We start from the raw sequence: 17,118 nt of genomic DNA on the forward strand, positions 1-17,118 counted from the left end.
AAGAAAAGTCCGATGGGGTAGCCCGGACGCCACAGTTTTATATAAACCTTAAACTGCAATACCCTATACTGTAAACTACTATTTTTAAAGCTGCCACCATGAAGGTATAGTAATCCCAATCTAGAAACATTATGTTACTATGCTGCTAAAGTTTCAGTAAAAGTTTCTAACTGGAATTGAATTTGTACGTAACAAGGCCAGAAAAGATATATTTAAGCGTTTCTTTTTTAACTGATTCCACCAAGTTCTCGTTTATGATATGGAGGTAGATATCTATAGGTCGCCGCTATTGGGAATATTGCTACAAAATGACCCATAATCTATGGTAATACAACGATTTTCCTTATAGCGCTGTCCAATGTCCGTAATGGAAAACTCCCCTCTTGCCATTATCCAAAAATTCAAAAATTGTAGTAACCTTTTTATAATAACCCCAAATACTCGATTTGATACTTGTGGTAGTTATTCCGTGTGAATCTTAAATGAATCCAGTTAAATTTGTATAGTTTCATTTCAATTTACCTTAACTTTTACGATTTTACTTTATGTCATGGTTTTTGCAACGCAGGTAGCAAGTGATTTTATGGGTACACCGCTTGAACTTTAACCGAGTAAGTAACCAGGTAACCGGTAACTACTGTATAGCTTCACTTCGACATTGAAAATGGCACCGGATTTCAGCTACGACTATAAATCAAAGCCACAGGGGTCAGTGAGCCGAGATCTGACGCATGAAATGTGTAATAAATATTCGACATGAATACGATATAAAATCGGAATAGTTTAAGGTTTAATAGTTTAATTTATTACCGTTTGATATTATGTAATTGGAAAGTCAAAAGTTTAAGGACGCTTTTGATGGCAACAATTGCGGTCCAATGTCAAGCTGAAAAGAATACCAAAAACTGTAACGACGTTGATGTAAAAGATAGATCAAAACGGCACAGTCGTAGTAGACAAAGCAAATTCTTTTTCGGAGCTTTAATAGAATTATATTGCTGCCATTAAAATATCTAGAACGACGATAATACCACTTGCACTTTTGCAGCAATGCAACATGAACGTTAGAGCAATGACCATCGGATATTATGAATTGTATAAAGTTAAGTGGAACTATACTGTAATGTTTATGTAAATTTTCAAACCAAGAGTCGTAGTTGCAGTTTATTTTTTAAAACAATAAAACACGTTTTCAATAAAAAAAACAAAATAAAATAATATTTTTGTATATGAATGCATGGATTTTACTAACTTTTAAAGTTAATTAAATTATTGAGATGATGTTCTTACTATATGGGATCTCAAGACAGTGTTAACTTAATACGTACAATTTTACATACATGTGATAAAAACAGTAACAAAAGCATAAAGACTAAACCATTCTATTCACTGTATAACATTGCACATCACCATATACTATATAACCGGATTTGCTTGAATCAAACGTGTCCGAGTATAGCCATAAATTAGACCCAACTCACCGACAGAAATTCTATATCTAAAAACAAAGGATAGCTCAGCGAGTATTGAAAAGCCATAATTTTCTCAAAAATCCGATTGTTTTCAGTCTGTATTTGATTAACCAGGAATACAACATAATAACTATGTCTATTATAAATTTATTAGAACAGAATTCAGTTTTGTTCCTATTGCCATGCTCTTGTAAATGTTGAACCAAAACTTACAAAACTATTAGTTTGTGATCAAAATAACTAAAAACGCCATTCCGAAACAATGCTTTTGTCAGAAAAGTAGACCTATTGCATTTTTTAAATGTCAACGAAAATTTCCGAATTCTTCTGGGCATTTTTAGCAAAAAAATCTCCATGAACAATTAGTCAGATATTGAGTAAAGACTTGGAGCTAAAGTTAAAAGATGGCAGGAAACACTTTATTGATATCAGACGTAATCACACTGGTGTACCGACACTTAATCATGCGACACTTAATCACGCGACGCTTAATCACCGACACATAATCACTAGGACACTTAATCACGCGACACATAATCACTAGGACATTTAATCACGCGACACATAATCACTAGGACATTTAATCACGCGACACATAATCACTAGGACATTTAATCACGCGACTTGGATACTTAATCACGCGACATTTAATCACGCGACACATAATCACTTTGATGTCGAAAAAGCGTGAGGAAAATTCAGTAATTCAAGCTCGTGTGCATCTCTCTGTGGAGTTGCAGAGGTCACTGCTTATCTTATACTATTCGGTCTTAATTTACCTGCCGAATTAATGATCTGACTCCGTGGTTGCGTGCGGTTAGAAATCTCTAACCTTAACGTGTTACTACTGTTACTAGCCGAAAGCTATTACGATTAACAGATACAGTTTATCAGAAACAATCCTTTATTGTAGGAACTGTACAGGTTCCGATTATTATGACACAAACACAAACTTAGCATTCACCAATTAAAACAAGTCTAACGAATTACATTTTAACACGACTGACGTAATACGTTCGTACGATTCGATATCTCTGTCTGCGCGCCTACACGCACAGAAGTTAAAGCTTATATCAGCGTAGAGCGCTTGTGAACGGAAATATTTGACACAAAATACACGCACATTTCAGAATGTGTGAACGATAAAAGCAAAGCGTTGGCAAATGGGAATTATTTACAGTTAAAACTCGGATGTTATGAAATCACCTGGTAACGTACTAAACGGCGCTTTCACATAAAGTTATTTAGTGCAAGTTTCCAATGTTGCATAATGATTGCAGTTTGTAAATGATGCGACTGCAGCCGAATTGCATCTGCATTGCTAGCTGTAGGTTTATCAATGAACAATGTTTAAATGGCGCATATGTTTCCACAATTGGTATAATGGTATTGGATGTGGCTCCCGAGCCACTACAGAGTCTAATGACGAATTAAGAACAGCTGCTCGGTGTTTACCAGCCTTAGCATGGTCCCTTCCTCTGACGTAGTCGAGTCATTTCTGATCTTAGCTGATAGCATGCCCGATCACGAGAAGATGCCTGAGCTGCTTTCGTATTTCGAACACACATATATCAGAGGCAGACGACGTCCGGGACGTGGTGAAAATTACGGCTCAGACATCTTTCCAATCGAAAGTTGGAATCATTACGAAGCCGGGGCAGGTTGCATTGCAAGAACCACAAATGGTCAAATCGAAGGTTGGCGTCGTCGAAGGTTGCAGTCGAAGGTTGGCATTTTGGTCTCCAAGTGCTTTTTCAATGCCACCACCCGACATTGTGGACTTTCATACAGGGAATTGAAAAAGACATTCAAGTGCAACGTGCAACGTTTCTGCAAGGAATTGCTGGTACTCAACCTTCTATTCCAATGCGGTACAAGGCACTGAAACTGCGTGTGCAAAACACAGTTGACCGTTATCTGTCAAGCGAGATTTTAGTTTATCTTCGTGCAGTTGCTTACATTTCCCATGCATAACATTGCTGTAAATTGTAAATGTAAATGACCATTGTAAATGTGTGATTAAATGTCGCGTGATTAAATGTCCTAGTGATTATGTTTTGCGTGATTAAATGTCTTAGTGACTATGTGTCGCGTGATTAAGTGTCGCGTGATTAAATGTCCTAGTGATTATGTGTCGGTGATTAAGAGTCGCGTGATTAAGTGTCGTGTGATTAAGTGTCACCAAACCATCACACTTGCTATATTAGGTTACCTCAGTAGAAACCTGGTTAAAGACTACTTCAATTGCTCGACAACTTTAGTACCAAGACCACTGAAATGCGAACCGAAACATCTTCTGTTCATCTATTCCGACTGCATTGTGTTGTATTCTGCTTCACAAGGATGACATCTCTGGGTAATCAGTCCACAGACTACCACCGCTATATACCTGGCACGAAGCGATTAACTGAACCCCACCTAACACGGCCATTAGTCTATTATTTCGTATAAGTCCAGAAAAACTGTATGAATAGGAAATGCTCAATCGTCACTAATTATGTGCAACTACACTGTGAGCAGCTTGTACGTATTTCTTCTTGTAGCTATTGTTTGTGCGTGCCCGCGCACAGGTAAAGGCGTGCTAAACGTAGGCTACAGTGTAAAGTCACAAATGTGCCAACTCCGTTTTTTTCAACAATCCCGATTGTGACTTAAAACGGGCAATAATGACGCCACATAAGCCAAAGTTAAAAGAATTTTCAATCAAAGACAGAATTCTGTTTACTATGCAAAATGGAATATCAGGCGTTGCATTAAAGCATACATTTATCAAAGGCCTGTTCAGCCAATGCACGATAAAATTACGTTTAGAAGCAATTAAGTGATTGATTGCGTATAGCATTTATTTGACGTTTTGCGTAACTTCGCGCAATATGCATTAAATGCATATTAGTTATTAATAAACAAGATTGCGAAAACACCATCTTGTGTGCAATTATTTATGACGTCATGCTTGGGTGAAAAGTCAACTAGCGTGATCTCCTGGCGAACAGAACTATTTGACAACACAGACCCGTGGATGGTAGATTTACCGGGTTATATTGTGTTCATCAATTAATAAAGTGAACAAAATATTTAAGCATCAATCTTATTGTCTGAAGAAGGATTCTGAAATAAGTGGGTTTTTGTACAAAACAATACGTTTTTCATCCTACAAATTTCATCAAAATCTTAAATGTTGGGTTTTTACTTTTAAATTTATGTTGGTGACTTCAAATGACCTCACGCTGCCCATGGAACTGTCGTACATAAATTGTACAGTGTACTCTATCAATTATGGACGATTAGGTTGTTAGACTTGTAAAGACATTGGCAAACGTTTCTGGCTAGTTCACAACGATACATGTCACAACCAGTTTTGCGATTTCTGAGAACTTCAAAGAAAGTATTCAAATTTATAGCGTGTGAAAAGCAGAAAATAAAATTGCAATGACCAACAAAAGTAAGAATGTGTTGCGTTAAAAGTTAGTAACCCTGTATTTGCTCCCGCTATTAAAAGAATGATTTGCTGCTGGCAATGCTGGCATCTGGATATATGTGATTCGCTGTAACCCGGACTATAAAGTTTTACCGACTTTTTCTGGGAAATATAACTTTACAGTATATATGCGTATGTTCTGTGCACAAAGCGCTTAATAGTTAGAAGAATGTTTGTCGTTTTATTAGCACCAAATCATTTTACTCAGCCCAGAAAAAATGCCATGTGTTGGTATAAATAAGCTGCGCACTGATTATAACGCAGAATTAACTTCACTACGTTTTACAACGTTTGTATAAAATGGCGAACAATTTGGTTAAAATAAGAGTTTTGAATTTGCTTGTTGCTGTAATATGTATTGGTTTCATAATCTCAACTGCATCGGCGATTAGGAGGTCTAAGCGAGATGTCTTTCAGTGGCCCTCATCAGACGCCATTGAGTTAATTAAGCGTCACAATGAAATCTACAACGAAAAGCGAGTGGTCAAAGTACGCGACGGGGTTCATGTTGCCATTGGTTATGCTCTTGCAAACATGATACTGCTTGAAGGTGAGTTACGCTGCTTATTTGAGTAAATCTTTGTTTGATACTTATCGGTATATGCAGGACGGTCAAACTGCTCAGTTAACCCCGTACAATAAATTAACAGGCACCGATGGGATAATCATAGTCGATACAACGGAGAACCCAGATGCAGCACTTGAGATCTACGACCAATTTCAAAAAATCACGACTAAGCCATTGAAAGGAATTATCGTGACTCATTTTCATGCAGGTGTGTATACATAAAAAGTTTTCAATTTAAATTTTGCGTGCGTGAGTTCGTTCAAAACTATTTCTCACAGCTTTTTGTAACATAATACAGTAACCCAAATATACCTTCTAATCTAAATCTAACTCCACTAAGACCTTAAATCGCTAAAATCAACTTTTTGCATTGCCTTTTTCCTAACTTAACCGCCTATCTTTAACAATAGACTGCGTTACCCACATACGGCAATTTACGTAAAAATCTAAAAAATAAACAATACCAGGCATAAAAGAAATCAGTACACGATAAAAACGTGAAGATACCAAAATCAACCAAAGTTCGAGAGAAAGAAAACACAAGTAATACAAACTAATGCAAGTGCAAATATTTTGCCACAACCTTCGCATTAAAATTATTCCCTTCTTGTGTGACTGTCATAATGACTACAATATGCTATTAACAAAAAAATATTCTCTTAGCAAAATAAATAACACAAATCATTGGAATTATACTGTTTAAAATTAACTTCAACTAAGATAATAACTGAGGTGATTTTATAAATTTTTATTGAAACAAAAGACGCAGAGAAACGCAAATGAAAACTGTTTAAATTAATTTCTCGTGATGAGAGTGAAATCGTGTTTGCTGCCTCGTCCGCCTTGGACGGTCATTCATTGCTTCATTGTCCATATCAGGCACAGCACCCATTGTCCTATTTTCCCTGATAGGGACCAATGGTTGCGCCTGCGATTTTGCTCCTGGAACCCAAAGATGGCCTGGCAATGAGTTTGCCGTCAGTTGTGTTCCACCATCAGTTGGAGTTTCATGAAAGTCGATCTATTTCTGCAATCCGAGAGGATCAACTTCTTTGTTGTACTGTCCTTGGAAGTCTTTTTCAAGCGGTCGTAGTGAATAGTTTGCTCCTTTTCTTGGTTGTCTTCGATTTCATAGTTTACTTGGCCTACATTTTGCAAAAATCTGTACAGCTCCTAATTTAACACAAGTGAATTTTACGACATCGGTCAACGGGAACGGCTGGATTGCTCAGCAGAACACAGTCTCTGGGTAAGATATCTCCTCCATGGTATTGTTTGTTGTGTTGGTTTTTTATCTTTGCACGTTGTTCGGTGAGAACCACGTCAGTAAGTTGATCAACCAACACAATACGGTCATCAAGGACGTTCCTTTCGGTTTTGGATACAGGCACTTGTGCACTTGCGTTATAAACTGCAACTACTGCAGGCAGGACTTTACCCTACTTGCGTTTGTCTTTTTGTACATAATTACAAAGCATCGAGACAATAGTGAGGTTATTTTTTATCTTGTTGTGTGTATTGTTTGTTCCGATGATAACAAGAAGCTCTTTGAAGAAAGCGCTTTCAAAATTTCCACCATGCTCGGAATCAACGGTTTCGGGTAAAAGTTAAAAACCCTTCCCGTTCAGCGAAGCTGGCAATCTTTGCAGTGGCGGTGAATCCAGGCGCGTTCGCCAATTTGATACAGAAGCCGTCTGCCGGGTATTCGTTTACCATGAAAACACGTGTTTATTTTGCTTATAGGTTAATCCGGCACTGGCTCTTATTTTGTTATTGTTCTATGTCTATCTACAGCTGCATCACCTTCTGTTTTTATCAGTGAATTGCTTAAATTAAAGTTAAGAGTTTCAATTTCTGACTTTAGTTCTTCACTAACGATTATGTTTCAAACCTTTTACTAATCTTGTTTACATTTTCATACAACTCATCCTAATCAACTTTAAATAAAACTTATAAACATTCTAATTGTTTCATGTAGATCACAATTATGGCGCTACAGCTCTACTCAACAAAGTTGGAAACTCAACACAAGTGAACGTGTACATGCATTCCAGCAGTGAAACTCTTCTGAAAAGATCTTGTACAATTGTTCATCGCTTACTAAAAAATAAGACTACTAAATGGAATGAAATTGTTTTATTGGAGTATTATAGAAATTAATAAAGCAATTAAGCAACTCAGCGTTTTTGCAGTCGTAACGGGGAAGAGAGGTAATGTTGGAGCAGGCAGACAATTTGGAAATTATTTGACCAAAGGAGTAGAACAATTAGACTCAGGTATAGGTCCTTATCTTCGCTTAACTCCGGACACAGTAGCAACAATTGCAGAACCAACGCACACGTTTGATAAGGAAGCTACATATGAGCTGGCAGGTAAAACATTTCTAAGAAGATGATGCTGAAGTGTTACTTATCTTTGTCTGTCTTATTATTTGCTTATAATTGTCTTATATTTGTTATTATTAGGAATCAAGTTTACTTTGATCCATACTCCTGGTGAAACAGACGACCAAATAACGGTTTGGATTCCAGAATGGAAAGTTCTTCTTTCAGCCGATAACATCTATGAAGCCTTTCCAAACATATACGCCATTCGCGGTACGGCTCCGCGTTCTTTGGACCAGTGGTATGGTAGTCTTGATAAAGTACGCAGGTTACACGCCGAACATATGGTTCCTTCCCATACGAGGCCGGTAACCGGGGCGGAAAACATCTATGACATCATAACGACCTACCGTGACGCCATTCAGTTTATTGATGATCAAACTTTGAGGCAGTTGAATAAAGGTTTAACGGTGGATGAAGTGGTAGAAAGAATTAAATTGCCTCCAATCTTGGCCAATCACCCTTACTTGCAAGAGTTCTATGGCGCTGTTTCTTGGTCGGTGCGTGCCGCTTACAATACTCAAGTTGGATGGTTTGACGGCAATCCGGTTAATTTAAATCCACTTTCGAACAAGAAACGAGCAGAAAAGCAAGTTGAGTTTGCCAGTTTGAACCTCTGCAACCCTATTTCCATCATCGAAAAGCTGGTAACCAAAGCACGAGATATACTGGAAATGGCATCAAAAGAATCAGACGAAAAAGGTCAGATTGTCATTGATGAACTTCAATGGGCTCTTGAATTGTCATCTACTGCACTGGATGCTGCGTCGTTGTCCTCACCGTTTCGTACACTTGCAAAAGAAGTCAAAATAGCTGCACTTAGAGCTCTTGGAAATGCATCTAAAAACTCCAATGCTCGAAATTACTATCTGACCAGTGCTCTGGAATTAGAAGGATTAGAGTTAAAGAAAAGTCCTGAGGCTGGGGCTGCTTTCTATTAGAGTCGACTACATCATGTACACCTTCCCGAGCCGACTGATAGCAGAGAATTGCAACGACACAATGGTAATGACCGTTATTTTTGAGTTCCCGGATGTCGACCAAATCCACAGTTACACGCTGAGGCACTGCGTTTTGGATTATGTTACTGACAGGGAGTTCATCCCCAAAACATCGGATGCAAAGCTGACGATGACATCGTCTGTCTGGAAGGACATTCTAACCTTACAGAGAAGTGTGGAAAATGCGTTCGCCACTGGAGATCTTATCCTCGAAGGAGGCCTGCTGCCGTTTCAGATATTCATGGATTTGACAAAGTCAGAGGAATAAACACATTCGTTGCAAAATTGTGTTCATGTAACCGCCATCTTTATAGCTTTGAGATTCTTTCCCATAATTTCTTTGTGATCAATTTGTTGTTGGATTAATAATTTTATGTATATTGGCGTATTGCAGGTGGATGGTTTATTGATTACATGCATTTCCACTTAGGTTCATTACGTAATTGAACATAATACTGTAATAAAACTTTATAATTAATAGCAAACTTAGTATACTGCTTGAAATATTATAGCCTATAAAAAGTGACAATTTATTGTGTTTTGGTCAGTGGCGTCGCGTAATAATTATAACTCCTCGTTTGTACGCTTTATACTAGGGATGTGCCGCGAGGAAGATTATTCGGGTTCGTGCGAACCCGAATATCATGAAGATCGACACGAACGAATCCCGAATCTATTCAATTGCTTACAAACTTGTCCAAATGTTAGTAGTGGCACAAATTGGACCAACTGCCTCCGAAAGTAAACATCGAATTCTTTCTTCCACTCTAGTGTAAATTTCAGGAACAGCAGTTTGAGTAAAAAACTTTCGCGATGGTACACTGTACTTTGGCTGGAGTTCCGGTAACAACTTCCTGAACACAGCGTTTTCAACTACTGAAAACGGCATGAAATCTAACGCAATCATTTCAGCAATCCTCGTTATTCCCTGAGCAATAGAACTTGAAGCTTCGTAATTTTTTTTGATATGCATTCTGCTATTGAGAGTTGCCGCTTTGTACTTGCTGACGTTGAAGTCTCTGATTCCGACCTACTGGGCTGACGGATATTAATATCATGCCTTATAAAATGCTTAATTAAAGCAGATGTGGTGAAAGAACCCTTACCACCTCTGCTGATCAACGCCCCGCACGTTTTGCATTCTGCCTTGCCCTTGTCTTGGGTAGTCATTGTAATATTGCCAAACGTCTGATTTTCGACGCGACATTTCTGAAAAATGTTCCGACCTTTCCTGTGCAGTGTGAAATGTATATAAACTACACTGTACTGAGAAGAATTACGACACAGTACAAAAGGCAGCACACTTCATTCCATTTTGTTAAAGCCAAGCTATATGACGTAATAAACGTTCCGGTTTAAGCTCAGCATCTAGCTGTTGTTTTGCAAGACGTATTGCGCAATACAGTAGCAATCAGATAAATGATAATCCAAGATTGTTGATAATGTTGCCGTCTGTGATAGTAGCATATTCATGATATGAGGTGACGTAGGCGCCACAACGCTATTTTCCAAAAAATCGCAGTACGGTACGTGTTAGAAGTTATGCAATTCTGTGTGATAACCAGTCCAGGCCTCTTAGTAGTGGAGGCGTTTTTTACGTAAGATTTCCACTGAAAATTTCCAAAATATTTTCTCAAACACCATTTTTCATAACATCTATTCACCTTGACGAATCTTTGCTAAAAATAGTGATGTTTGGGTTTGCACGAATCTCGCATTAGGTTGATATTCGGCGAATCTATTCGGTTTCGTGTTCGCATCGGCACGTCCCTAGTAATCAGTGCAATTGTTTAAAATTTTGCTTTGTTATAGAAAACCTATTTCAGTTTTTATAAATATCATTTTGCTTTAAATAAGTTAATTCATATTTCTTTCAATTTTTTTTTAAATTTAGTTTGGAGTTTTATATTTGAATTTCAATTAACATAGATTTAATTGAGCTACGGAAAGGGAGTGTGGATAGCAATTTTCTCAACAATTGGAGTTTTTCGCCGCAGGACTATTCTAAACTTACATATTTTGTTGGCAAAGATGAAGTGGGAATTAACTATGCAGTAAAAAGCGTACATACGAGGAGTTATAATTATTACGCGACGCCACTGACCAAAACACAATAAATTGTCACTTTTTATAGGCTATAATATTTCAAGCAGTATACTAAGTTTGCTATTAATTATAAAGTTTTATTACAGTATTATGTTCAATTACGTAATGAACCTAAGTGGAAATGCATGTAATCAATAAACCATCCACCTGCAATACGCCAATATACATAAAATTATTAATCCAACAACAAATTGATCACAAAGAAATTATGGGAAAGAATCTCAAAGCTATAAAGATGGCGGTTACATGAACACAATTTTGCAACGAATGTGTTTATTCCTCTGACTTTGTCAAATCCATGAATATCTGAAACGGCAGCAGGCCTCCTTCGAGGATAAGATCTCCAGTGGCGAACGCATTTTCCACACTTCTCTGTAAGGTTAGAATGTCCTTCCAGACAGACGATGTCATTGTCAGCTTTGCATCCGATGTTTTGGGGATGAACTCCCTGTCAGTAACATAATCCAAAACGCAGTGCCTGAGCGTGTAACTGTGGATTTGGTCGACATCCGGGAACTCAAAAATAACGGTCATTAACATTGTGTCGTTGCAATTCTCTGCTATCAGTCGGCTTGGGAAGGTGAACATGATGTAGTCGACTCTAATAGAAAGCAGCAAAGCAGCCCCAGCCTCAGGACTTTTCTTTAACTCTAATCCATCCTCCAATTCCAGAGCACTGGTCAGATAGTAATTTCGAGCATTGGAGTTTTTAGATGCATTTCCAAGAGCTCTAAGTGCAGCTATTTTGACTTCTTTTGCAAGTGTACGAAACGGTGAGGACAACGATGCAGCTTCCAATGCAGTAGATGACAATTCCAGAGCCCATTGAAGTTCATCAATGACAATCTGACCTTTTTCGTCTGATTCTTTTGATGCCATTTCCAGTACATTTTGTGCTTTGGTTACCAGCTTTTCGATGATGGAAATAGGGTTGCAGAGATTTAACCTGGCAAACTCTACTTGCTTTTCTGCTCGTTTCTTGTCCGAAAGTGGATTTAAATTAACCGGATTCCCGTCAAACCATCCAACTTGAGCATTGTAGGCGGCACGCACCGACCAAGAGACGGCGCCATAGAACTCTTGCAAGTAAGGGTGACTGGCCAAGATTGGAGGCAATTTAACTCTTTCTGCCACTTCATCCATCGTTACACCTTTATTCAACTGCCTCAAAGTTTGATCATCAATAAACTGAATGGCGTCACGATAGGTCGTTATGATGTCATAGATGTTTTCCGCCCCAGTTACCGGCCTCGTATGGGAGGGAACCATATGTTCTGCGTGTAACCTGCGTACTTTATCAAGGCTACCATACCACTGGTCAAAAGAACGCGGAGCCGTACCACGAATTGCGTATAGGTTTGGAAAAGCTTCATAGATGTTATCGGCTGAAAGAACAACTTTCCATTCTGGAATCCAAACCGTTATTTGGTCGTCTGTTTCACCAGGAGTATGGAGCAAAGTAAACTTGATTCCTTGCAAATAAAAAGACAGACAAAGATAAGTAAAACTTCATCATCATTTTCAACATCATTTTCTTAGAAGTATCTTACCTGCCAGCTCATATGTAGCTTCCTCATCAAACGTTTGTGTTGTTTCTGCAACCGTTGCTAGTGTATCCGGACTATAGCGAGTATAAGGACCTATGCCGGAGTCTAAATGTTCTACTCCTCTGGTCAAGTAATATCCTAATTGTCTACTGGCTCCAGCATAACCTCTCTTGGACGTTCTCACTGCAATAACGCTGAGTTGCTAAATTGCTTTAATTACTTTTTTTAATACTTCAATAAAATATTGTCATTCCATTTAGTAGTCTTATTTTTTAGTAAGTGATGAACAACTTTACAAGATCTTTTCAGAAGAGTTTCACTGCTGGAATGCATGTACACGTTCACTTGTGTTGAGTTTCCAACTTTGTTGAGTAGAGCTGAAGCGCCATAAATGTGATCTACATGAACCAATTAGAATGTATATAAGTTTTATTTAAAGTTGATTAGCATGAGTTCTATGAAAATGTAGACAAGATTTGTAGTAAAAGTCTTGAAACACAATGGTTAGTGAAGAACAAAAGTCAGCAATTGAAATCCTTAACTTTAATTTAATCAATTTAAACAGTTTTCATTTGCGTCTATCTGCGTGTTTTGTTTCAGTATAAATTTATACAATCACGGCAATTATTATCTTAGTTGTATTTAGATAACATAATTCCAATGGTTAGTGTTATTTTTTTGCAAAGAGAATATTATAGTCATTATGACAGTCACAGAAGAAGGGAATAGTTTTAACGGGAGGGGTGTGTGGTAAAATATTTGCACTTGCATTAGTTTTTATTACCTGTGTTTTCTTTCTCTCAAACTTTGGTTGTTTCTGTTATTTTCACGTTTTTATCGTACACTGATTTCTTTTATACACGGTATTGTTTATTTTTTCGATTTTTACGTAATTTGCCGCTAAACCCTTCGATACGGTTGACCACATAACTGCTACGTGTCCTTTCCCGATTGCAAGCATTGTTGCGTAATGGGGTTTTCTTTTGCAGAGATTGGCTCGGGAGGGGCATTGAAAAGAGTGCGCCTATTTCACCGTATTTATTCCCCTATTTCACCGCATGCGGGTCACGCAGCCTGTTTTTAAAGATAGGTGGTTAAGTTAGGAAAAAGGCGAAGCAAAAAGTTGATTTTAGCGATTTAAAATCTTATTGGAGTTAGATTTAGATTAGAAGGTGTAGATTTGGGCCACTGTATTATATTACTAGAAGCTGTGAGAAATAGTTTTGGACACGCGATTTTTTCCAGTGAAATGGTGCTGGCAGCCAATTGCAAAATCAAAATTTAGTTGTTTGTTTCTCTGTTACCCATTTACCCCACTTTCGGGACATTTGAAATAAACCTTATGACTTGTGACCTCTATGAAAATACTACAAATTATTGTGTTTAGCGTAAATTTTACATGTTTTTAAAGTAGTCCGTGCATTGATTCTGATGAAAAGAAAACTTTTAAAGTTAGACAAAAAAAGAAATTAAGGATGTGTTTTGTTACGAATTAATCTTTGCAATAAAATATACACCTATATTTATATGAATTTTTATACTATTTTAAGTTTTAAAGTGTTCAAAGAAAGAGCCACAAGGTTTGAAATTCACTTTTTCATTGAGCTACAAATTTCCACTTCGCTTGAAACAGATGAAAAAACTAATTAATCATTAGATATGAGTATTTTTGCTTAGCAAAAATGCAATGAAACAAGTTCATCTAATTTTGAGTATTCGATTAATTAGTTTTTAGGTTTATCATTGTTAATTATTTCCATTACAATTGTATGTGGGCACGGAATTTTTATTGCTTAGGACCCCTAAGGGTCTTAATACGGGAATGATAATAGCGGAACCAAAATAAATTTGAAATGAGCTAAATAGCGTAAGTCCATCAAAGTAATAAGTCCGTGTATATCGGTGTTCTACTTTCTGGACATATTTCGCTGTTAATTCCATGTATAACGAATCTGGTAATGGTTTATTTTAATATTTTCTCCGTTGATGCCCTGGATGCAATATTAGAGCACAGAAATTAGACCTGTTTTAGTTAGAATAACTTGGCAAAAATTTAAATTGAAAACTTTTCATGTATACACACCTCCATGAAAATGAGTCATAATAATTCCTTTTAAAGGTTTAGTCGTGATTTTTTGAAATTCATCGTAAATCTCAAGTGCTGCATCTGAATTCTCCGTTGTATCGACTATGATGATCCCATCGGTGCCTGTTAATTTATTGTACGGGGTTAAGTGAGAAATTTGACCGTCCTGCATATCGCTAGGTATCAAACAAAGATTTACTCAAATAAGCTGCGTAACTCACCTTCAAGCAGTATCATGTTTGCAAGAGCATAACCGATGGCAACATGAACCCCGTCGCGTACTTTGACCACTCGCTTTTCGTTGTAGATTTCATTGTGACGCTTAATTAACTCAATGGCGTCTGATGGGGGCCACTGAAAGACATCTCGCTTAGACCTCCTAATCGCCGACGCAGCTGAGATTATGAAACCAATACATATTACAGCAACAAGCAAATTCAAAAATCTTGTTTCAACCAATTTGATCGCCATTTTATACAAACGTTGTAAAACGTAGTGAAGTTAATTCTGCGTTATGTTCAGTGCGCAGCTTATTTATACCACCACATGGCTTTTTTTCTCGGCTGAGTAAGATGATTTGCTGATAATAAAACGACAAACATTCCTTTAACTATTATGCGCTTTGTGCAAAGAACGTATAGGCATATACTGTAAAGCTATATTACCCAGAAAGCGTTGGTAAAACTTTATTGTCCGTTTTACAGCAGCGAATCACAGATAGCCAGATACCAGCATTGCTAGCAGCAAATCATTCTTCTCATTACGGAAGTAAATACAAGACTACAATTACTTTTAACGATACATATTCTCACTTTTATTGGTCATTGCAGTTTTATTTCCTGATTATAATACGCTATAAATTTGAATACTTTTTTTGAAGTTCTCAGCGATCGCAAAACTGGTTGTGACATGTATCGTTGTGAACTAGCCAGAAACTTTTGCCAACGTCTGGACAAGTCTAACAACCTAATCATCCATAATAGAGTATACTGTACTGTACAATTTATGTACGACAGTTCCCTGGGCAGCGTGAGTTCATTTTAAGTCACCAAAATAAATTTAAAAGTAAAAACCCAACATTTAAGATTTTGATGAAATTTGTAGGATGAAAAACGTATTGTTTCGTAGAAAAAACCCACGTATTTCAGAATCCTTTCTCAGACAATAAGATTTAAGCTTAAATTTTGTGTTCACTTAATTAAGTTATGTACAGAATAGAACCTGGTAAATCTACCACCCACGGGACTGTGTTGTCAAACGGTTCTGTTCGCCGGGTGGTCGCGCTAGTGGATTTCTCACAAGCATGACGTCATAAATAACTGCACACAAGATTGTGTTTTCGCAATCATTATTGCCAGTTTTGGGTCACAATCGGGATTGTTGAAAAAAACGGAGTTGACACGGAGTTTGTAACTTTACACCAGTGATTCCCAAACTGTGAGCCGCGGCACGCCACAGATTCTCAAGTGTGGCTCGAATCTTTTTGGAATTTTGGAAAGCAACTGTATAAATATGTAAAGTAAGGCATACAGACAAGCATATGCGACTTAAAAGCCTTTTAACTGCTTCAATAGCTGATAAATAAGCACATATGAAGATGGAACCAATTATAGCATTGCTGATAGAGTAGGGTAAATTTTTAAAGCAACGTTTCTTCTTTTGCAAGTGTGCCGCGAGCGTTTTATTATTTTCTAGTGTGCCACAAGCTGAAATATTTTGGGAACCACTGTAACCTACACTGTACTTTACACTATTTTACACTGCTTTACACTGTAACCTACGTTTCGTTTAACCTATGCTCGGGCACACACAAACAATAGCTACAAGGAGAAATACGTACAAACTGCTCACAGTGTAGCTGTACATAATTAGTGACGATTGAACAATTCCTATTCATAACGTTTTTCTGGATTTACATGAAATAATTGAATAATGGCCATTTTAGATGGGGTTCAGTTAGTCGCTTCGTGCCAGGTATATAGCGGTGGTAGTCTGTGGACTGGATACCGGAGACGTCAACTTTCTGAAGCAGAATGCAACACGATCGATGCAGTCGGAATAGATGCGAACACAAGATGTTTCGGATTGCATTTCAGTGGTCTTAGTACTGGAGTTGTCGAGTAATTGAAGTGGTCATTAACCAGGTTTCTACTGTGGTAACCTAATATAGCAAGTGTGATTATGTCTGATATCAATAAAGTGTTTCTTTCCATCTTTTAACTTTAGCCCCAAAGTCTTTATTCAAGCCTAAATGTCTGACTAATTGTTTATGGGGACTTTATTTGCTTGTTAAAAGTGCCCAGAAAAATTTGGAAAATTTCGTTGACATTTAAAAAATGCAGTAGCCCTACTTTTTTGACAAAAGTATTGTTTCGGAATGGCATTTTTAGTTATTTTATTTAGTTTGATCACAAACTAATAGTTTTGTAAGTTTTGGTTCAACATTTACCCGAGCATGGAAAAAGGAACAAAATTG

General features: G+C 37.4%; 2 protein-coding genes across 2 annotated transcripts; one reads left to right on the forward strand and one right to left on the reverse strand.

Annotated features, from left to right (window-relative positions):
- The first annotated feature begins 5,122 nt into the window (after positions 1 to 5,122).
- On the forward strand, positions 5,123 to 9,383 carry LOC143460018 (linear primary-alkylsulfatase-like). The gene is given in 6 exon segments (XM_076957372.1): positions 5,123 to 5,500; positions 5,601 to 5,726; positions 7,497 to 7,598; positions 7,711 to 7,890; positions 7,984 to 8,834; positions 8,836 to 9,383. Coding segments are annotated over 6 exon segments (1,845 nt in total). The 5' UTR covers positions 5,123 to 5,250; the 3' UTR covers positions 9,172 to 9,383.
- A 1,899-nt stretch (positions 9,384 to 11,282) lies between these two features.
- LOC143459579 (linear primary-alkylsulfatase-like) lies at positions 11,283 to 15,113 on the reverse strand. The gene is made up of 5 exons (XM_076956794.1): positions 14,864 to 15,113; positions 14,640 to 14,765; positions 12,853 to 12,954; positions 12,560 to 12,739; positions 11,283 to 12,481 (listed from the first exon to the last, which is right to left on the reverse strand). The coding sequence occupies exons 1-5, from the start codon at positions 15,111 to 15,113 to the stop codon at positions 11,283 to 11,285; spliced, it is 1,857 nt and encodes a 618-aa protein (XP_076812909.1).
- Between the last annotated feature and the right edge of the window lie 2,005 nt (positions 15,114 to 17,118).

This window comes from Clavelina lepadiformis, chromosome 5 (assembly GCF_947623445.1).
Source record: "Clavelina lepadiformis chromosome 5, kaClaLepa1.1, whole genome shotgun sequence".
Taxonomy (NCBI): domain Eukaryota; kingdom Metazoa; phylum Chordata; class Ascidiacea; order Aplousobranchia; family Clavelinidae; genus Clavelina; species Clavelina lepadiformis.

Bases quoted from the DNA above. Each gene is read 5' to 3' on its own strand.
- LOC143459579 (XM_076956794.1), bottom strand. From the start codon at position 15,113: ATGGCGATCAAATTGGTTGAAACAAGATTTTTGAATTTGCTTGTTGCT. The intron at 12,740-12,852 runs GTAAAGTTGTTC...GCGTTATTGCAG, and splicing joins AACTCTTCTGAAAAGATCTT to TGAGAACGTCCAAGAGAGGT. The intron at 12,482-12,559 runs GTAAGATACTTC...TTTATTTGCAAG, and splicing joins AGCTACATATGAGCTGGCAG to GAATCAAGTTTACTTTGCTC.